The sequence below is a fragment of the Papio anubis genome, chromosome 14 (assembly GCF_008728515.1).
Source record: "Papio anubis isolate 15944 chromosome 14, Panubis1.0, whole genome shotgun sequence".
NCBI lineage: Eukaryota > Metazoa > Chordata > Mammalia > Primates > Cercopithecidae > Papio > Papio anubis.
The window spans coordinates 94,550,200-94,557,914 of NC_044989.1; the positions used below are offsets into that span (position 1 = coordinate 94,550,200).

The 7,715-nt window shown below is 44.0% G+C and overlaps 1 protein-coding gene across 1 annotated transcript; it reads right to left on the bottom strand.

Moving 5' to 3' along the window:
- Positions 1–4,756: 4,756 nt before the first annotated feature.
- LOC101025557 (prothymosin alpha-like) lies at positions 4,757–5,957 on the bottom strand. The gene has a single exon (XM_009184897.4). The coding sequence runs from the start codon at positions 5,824–5,826 to the stop codon at positions 5,467–5,469; it is 360 nt and encodes a 119-aa protein (XP_009183161.3). The 5' UTR covers positions 5,827–5,957; the 3' UTR covers positions 4,757–5,466.
- Between the last annotated feature and the right edge of the window lie 1,758 nt (positions 5,958–7,715).

Below are 7,715 nucleotides of genomic sequence, written 5' to 3' on the forward strand. Positions count from 1 at the left end.
AGGCCGTGGACTGGTACCGGTCCCATCTCTCATCTCTCTCCTCCTGTTAGAATTCATGACACTGAACTTGTATCTTTTGGTTTGCATGTCCTCTTGAACAATGAATATTTTTATTTTCAGTGCATATATTTTTAAATTTATATAAATTGTATTGAGTTAGGTTTAGTCATTTGTTAGGTTAGCCATTTGTTTACTTTCTTCCTTTAAGCACAATATTTTAAAGATACCTGCACACTAGTATAAACCTGTTGCTTCTAGCAAATTGCTTTCTAATATCCCAAGATGTGCATCCACTACATTTTTACCTATTTATTCTCCTAGCAGTGGGAACCCAGACAACCTTCAACTCCCATCCAGCACAAATAAGGCTGCAGAAAACATGAATATGAATATTTTTGTACATATTGTCTTACGGAACTGCTTACACATGTTTTTGGAGTATGTAGCTACAGGTGGAATTTCTGGGTCAAATAATGTTTGTTTACTTATTTCGATTAAGCATTGCCAGAGGGCTCTTCTGAATTGCTGTGCTTGTCTACAGTTCACCAGCAGGGTATTACCTGGCTTCCTAACTTTTGCTTAACAGATACAAAGTTATAGCTCATTCTTTTCGTTTGTATTTACTCTTATTCATGATTTTGAGCATCTCTTCAAAGGCTTGTTCATTTTGGGGGTTTTATCTTCTGAAAATTGCCTTTCCCTAGGTCTTCTTTGTCCATTTCTCTGGATTATTATCTTTTCCTTGCTGATTTGAGAATTTTTTGTGCATTCTGAATATTCTCCCTTTTTAGTTTTAGACATCACAAATAACTTTTTCCATTCTGTCATCTATGAACATTTTTCATGGTGCTTGTTGCTAAACAGAAAATTTTAATATTGATGTATTCGTTAAGTATTTTTGCATCATGTTTTGTGTGTTTGAAGTTTTGCTTTAAAAATCTCTTTTGTCATTAGGTTACAAAAACAGGTTATCATCTCTTTGAATGGAATACACTTTTTTTTTTTCTTGAGATGGAGTCTCACTCTGTCACCCAGGTTGGACTGTAGTGCTGCCATCTTGGCTCACTGCAACCTACATCTCCTGGGTTCAAGTGATTCTCCTGCTTCAGCCTCCTGAGTAGCTGGGATTACAGGTGCATGCCACCATGCCTGGCTAATTTTTGTATTTTTAGTAGAGACGGGGTTTTACTATGTTGGCCAGACTGGTCTCGAACTCCGGACCACAAACAATGCACCCATCTTGGCCTCCCAAATAGCTGGGATTACAGGCATGAGCCAACTTGCCTGACTGAATGGAATACACTCTTATCCCTACTCTTTTACCTCTCACATTTAGTCTTTACCTAGATTCCTCCTTTGCATAAGTCGATAGACTGGAATTCAGCTTTATTTTTTCCATATGTTAAGCTAAAGCCATTTTAAAAATATGATCTATTAGCCACCAGTGCTTTTCCCATTGATTTGAGATGGCTACTTTATCATATATGAAGTTTCCACATACTTGGCCTCCAGTCTTTGGGCTTTCTGTTCTGTTCCCTGACTGTGTGTCTACTCTGGTGACATGCCACCTGGGGGCATTGGTCCTGCTCTGGGGCCATCCTGCTGGCTGGCAGAGCAGGTCCCATAGCTGCTGCTTTTTCAGATTGGCTTGGTTGTTGTGAGCCTTTCATTCCTTCCTGTACATTTTACATTAAGATTTCTTAAGCTTGACTGGGGTTGTGCTGAATTTGTGTTAATTTAGAAATTGTGGCTGGGCGCGGTGACTCGCACCTGTAATCCCAGCACTTTGGGAGGCTGAGGTGGGCAGATCACAAGGTTAGGAGATCGAGACCATCCTGACCAATATGGTGAAACTCCATCTCTACTAAAAATAAAAAAAATTAGCTGGGTGTGGTGGCGTGTGACTGTAATCCCAGCTACTTCGGAGGCTGAGGCAGGAGAATTGCTTGAATCAGGGAGCCAGAGGCTGCAGTGAGCCGAGATCATGCCACTGCACTACAGCCTGGTGATAGAGCAAGACTCCATCTCAAAAAACAAAACAAAACAAAAAAAAACAAAAAGAAATTGTATTAGTAGATGTAATTCTTTTTCTACAATGTTTTAAAGTAATGACCACATTTAGAATTTTTCTTTGGCTTTTTCTTAAACATATAGATTTTTATCTATGTGAGTTTTTTTCATCTGCTCCTTTCTGCTAGTCTGACCCCTGAATCCTCTCCCCAGTACCCGTTTCCCACCTCTCTTGTTAACCCAGTAGTGTGGGACACCACCACCCCGTCCCTAGCTGCTCACCATTATCCCATCAAAATCCAATTAAAAGACCCCTCCAAATTTCCCAATGTTCCCTAATACCCCATCTCTCTCACCCACCAAAAAAGCCTACAGGCCATTATAAACAAGTTCTGCTTGTGTGGTCTCCTTAGACCAACTCACTCTCCATATAACACCCCCATCCTCCCTGTTAAGAAATCAGATGGCTCGTACTGACTCATCCAGTACCTCTGAGCCATCAATTAGGCTATTGTCCCTATTCATCCTGTAGTCCCTAACCCCTATACACTTCTCTCTCTTGTCCCCTCCAACGGTACCCACCATACTGCCATTGACCTAAAGGATGCCTTCTTTACCATTCCCTTACACCCTGATTCCCAAAACCTTTTTGCTTTCACCTGGACTGACCCTGAGACCCTTCAATCACAACAACTCACATGGACTGTCCTTTCCCAAGGCTTCAGAGATAGTCCTCATTTCTTTGAACAAGCCCTAGCCTGAGACCTCACCTCCTTAGACCTTTACCCCAACCGTCTTCTTCAATATGTGGATGACCTCCTTCTCTGTAGCCCCTCCCTAGAAGACTCTCAAACTCACACTATTACCCTTCTAAACTCTCTTGCTAACAAAGGATATAAGTTCTCCCCTTCCAAAGCACAACTCTCCACCCCAACAGTGACATACTTAAGAGTCCAACTCTCTCCCAGGGACTTGGACTTGACCCAGGCATGGGCAGCCTTAATAGACAGCCTACCTCCACCTTCCTCTAAGAGTAAAATTCTCTCTCTCTTAGGACTGACAGGCTTCTTTAGGATATAGATTCCCAACGTTGCCCTCCTAGCTTGCCCCCTCTATAAAGCAGCCAAAGCCACCCTCAATGAACGCCTGAGCCCCTCACATAACATACTCCTCAGTTTCCACAAGCTCCAAACTGCTCTTATGACTGCACCAGCCCTGTCCTTACCTGATATCTCCCAACCTTTCACTCTCTATACTGCTGAAAGCCAAGGGATATCCCTCGGTGTCTTAGGGCAACAGAAAAGAAATCCTCCTTCCTTTGCCCCTGTAGCTTACCTCTCTGAACAACTAGACAACACAGTCAAAGGGTGGCCAACCTGTCTTAGAGCACTAGCAGCAGCGGCCATTTTAGCTCTGGAAAGCAAGAAACTTACATTCGGCCAAAACACCACTGTCCACAGTCATCACAATTAACGAGATCTCCTCTCCTCTGGAGGATTAAGCTCCCTTTCTCCTTCCCGGATCCAATCACTCCATGCCCTCTTTATCGAAAATCCCGAATTCCGTCTTGCCAAAAGTGCTCCCCTCAACCCGGTGCCCTTACTCCCCATGTCCTCTTCCTCTCCTACTCATTCTTGCACTGACATCCTAGACCACCTACAGCCACATTTTTGAAACATCTCTGAGCCTCTCACCAACCCCAATGACCAGCTATTCATAGATGGCTCTTCCTGCGGGCCCACTGACTCCCCCAAAGTGGCTAGATGTATGGTCGTTTCTCTTAACTGAGTAATTAAAGCCAAGCCCCTATGCCCAAAACCTCCTCCCAAAAGGCAGTACTCATAGCCCTCACTAGGGCGCTAACTCTTTCCAAATGCAAATGAGCCAACATTTACACAGACTCCAAATACACCTCACATTCTGTATTCCCATGCCACCATCTGGCAGGAGAGAGGATTCCTTACTGCCAAAGGCACCCCCATCACTAACGGATCCCTCATTTACCAACTCCTTCAGGCTGCGAACCTCCCCACTAAAGTAGGAGTTATACACTGTCAGGGACATCAAATAGGATCAGATGAGATCTCAAGAGGGAACAGAAAGGCCAATAAGATAGCAAAGGAAGTCTCCCTTTCTTCTGCGCCTGCCTCCCTCCTCATTACTCCCACAATCCAACCCCAATATTCTCCCACCAAAAAAGCTTCGCTACCACAACAAGGAGCTTCCTTCCAAGGAAACTGGCTAGTGAAAAATCAAAAACTCATCCTCCCCCAAGAACAAACCAAAGAAATTCTAACATCCCTTCACTAATCTTTCCATATTAGTACCTACCCCCTGTATCTTCTCCTTTGCCCATATTTCTCTTCCCTGCACCTATTTGCCTTACTAAAAGACATAGCCAGTTCTGTCTGCCTAGCCAAAGTATATTTTTCTTGTGCAGAACTTCAATCTATGTGTGCCTCCCTATGAATTAGACTGGTACTTGCACCCTAGTCTTCTTAAGCCCCAAAACTGACATTGCCCCTGGAAATCAGAGTTTACCAGTCCTTATTAAAGCTCAAGTCCGTCAACATAGAGCCGTACAGCTAACACCCCTGCTTATAGGACTAAGAATTGCCACTGCAACAGGAACAAAGATAGCAGGCTTGTCCACCTTCCTGTCCTACTATCACTCCTTTCAAAAGATCTCTCGGACAGCCTACAAGACGTAGCCAAATCCATCCTTACTCTCCAATCCCAAATAGACTTTTTTTTTTTTTTTTTTTTTTTAGAACAACTCAGCAAAATAAAATTCCTGTTTATTGTTGGACAACATTGTTTCACACATACAACAAACAGGCCAAAAAAAATAAACAGCAACTTCATAGACAAAAAAGGGAAAAAAAGAAACCTTTTATCTTTGGCCTTTTTAACCATCTCATACAAACCAACTACTTATAGTACAGCTAAGTACATACACAAAAAAGTTACTGGAATGCTCGGAATAAGATTGTTTTTCTATTGTCATTTTTGCTTTTTTTACAAGGGTTTTTTTTCTCCTTTGAGATTATAATGAACATGGTCACACCACAAGTAAAGTCAGAAGTAGGACAGAGAATGCTCCGAAGGCTGGTTTGGTCATCCGAGATCATTAAAAATGGCTGACCCTAACAATATGTACAAAAATATAAAATGTAAGTAAAAAATACAAACAAATTTCCTTTTTAAAGTACTTTTAAGAAAAAAAGCAGGGCCTTGGAAGTTTTGGTTCTTTTTTCCTCCCCTGTTGCAAATTCTCATGGTTTGGGTTGGGTGGTGGAGAGCGCGTGTCATCTGCGGGTGGCACTGCCCACGGTGGGCGAGCGGGCGGGCCTCTCTACTAGAAGGTGACCACGTTTAGATTCTGAGACGGGAAGTGGAGGGTGAATAGGTCACGGCGGCCTTTTTATTTTAGTTTAACTTTTCCTTTTTTGCTGTCTAGTCATCCTCGTTGGTCTTCTGCTTCTTGGTATCAACATCGTCATCCTCATCATCTTCAGCTGCCCGCTTGCCCGTAGCTGACTCAGCTTCCTCATCTTCATCTCCATCCTCTTCCTCACCATCACCTTCTTCTTCCTCCTCCTCTTCCTCCCCACCTTCTTCCTCTTCTTCGTTTACCTCATTGTCAGCCTCTTGCTCCCCATTTCCCTCATTCTCAGCATTCCCGTTAGCAGGGGCGTCTCTTCCATTTTCTGCCTCTTCCACAACTTCCTTCTTCTCCTTTAAGTCCTTGGTGGTGATTTCGGAGCTGGTGTCTATGGCTGCGTCTGACATGGTGGGGCACGCCGGTGATCCCATGCAGGGGATTTAAAAAGAAAGCGAGAGTTCAGGGACTCTGGCGATAAAGCTGCCGGAGTCCGCGGCGGCGGAGGAGGCGCGCGGCGGAGGCGACGAGGAACAATGCAAAGATGGCTTTTCAGAGCAGCCAGTGGGGGCCCAAATAGACTCTTGAGCAGCAGTAACTCTTCAAAACCGTCAAAGTTTAGATCTCCTCGCTGCCGAAAAAGGTGGACTGTGCATCTCTTTAAGAATGCTGTTTCTATACTAACCAGTCAGGAATTGTACGAGATGCTGCCTGACAGTTAAATAAAAAAGCTTCTAAAATGAGTCAATGCCTTTCAGAGTCCTGGTCCCAGTAGTTTTGTAATTCCTAGGCACCCTGGCTACTGCCCCTCCTAGGCCCTGCCATAACTGTTTTTCTCCTTTTAGCATTTGGGCCCTGCCTCTTACGTCTCCTTACCCAGGTTTTATGAGATGGTATTAGAGCCTTCACCCATGGAACAGTACAAGGTATGATGCTACTCCAAGGATACCGGCGGCTCCAGGAATGGTAGTCCCTACCATCCAGCCTCTCCCACTAACTGTCGCCCCTACCCAGCAGGAAGCAGCCGGATGACAACGGTGCCCCTCTTCTGTTACCTACTAAAAGGCTGGAATGTTAAGGACCCCAAAAGAATGCAACAAGCCTCCTCCCCTAAATGCCCTGCAGTTTATATTTCTTCCAAAAAGTTGCCCCTGCCTCAAGTTCCCAGAATGACAGGTACAGCTATAACCACTCCCAGGCTAAACCATATCCTGATACCTTGAGCCAAGTAAGGCAAGAACTGACAATTGCAGATGTAGACACACCCCAAAAGCCCCTAAACACCCCCACACCCTCTCCGGAAAATACTTACACCCCCTAGCCTGTAAGCTCAGGTGCTGCCTCCTCTGACTGTTAAGGAGCAGCCCGGCAGGTTAATAAATTTGCTTGCCTGACTTTAGGTCTTCTCATCCTTTCTCTAGGCTAACCTTACACTTTCTACTTACCTCGGCTTTGCTTCTACATTTCCCATCTTTTTAAATAATTTCCTGCTATCCCTCTGTCTGCAAGAATTCCTCCGTCTGATCTTTCCTTCATTAATAACTTGTTTTTAAGATGTAGCTATTCTACTATGTATTCGATCTGTTGTGTACTTCTACTATTCTATCTTTCATACTTCATTTGGGTGGCATGTGATTTCTTATTTTGTTCCCATACTTTGGCAAGTGCTCTCTGGTTGTCTTTCTTTTGAGGTGGCTGTGTTCCCCAAGGGTCCAGTTATTCTGCCCTGTGAACTTTGGGAGGCTGAGGTGGATGGATCACAAGGTCAGGAGTTTGAGACCAGCCTGGCCAACATGGTGAAACCCTGTTTCTACTAAAAATACAAAAATTAGCCAGCTGTGGTGGCAGGCACCTGTAATCCCAGCTACTCGGGAAGCTGAGGCAGGAGAATCACTTGAACCCAGGAGGTGGAGGTTGCAGTGAGCCGAGATCACGTGATTGCACTCCAGCCTGGCGACAGAGACTCTATCTCAAAACAAAAACAAACAAACAAACAAATATATATATATAAAACATTGTAAGCCTTAGTTTTCTTACCTGTAAAATGGAAGTAATATTACTTTCCTGATGTATTGCTGAACATTCGAATGTGTTTGAACTGTCAGACATATAAATGCTTAGCACAGTGTCTGGTGCAAAGACTCCTTACACTCTAAGTCCTTTCGTACTTGGCGTGGGGCACTCCATCTTCCCCTTTAGCAAGGGGCACCCATTCTCATTGCTGCCTTCTGCAGATGCCCTGATTCACGGAGTTGGTTTGGATACCCTGAGCTTACTGGGATATTTAGCATCCACAAGACAACATCAGTTTTTCAAATATATC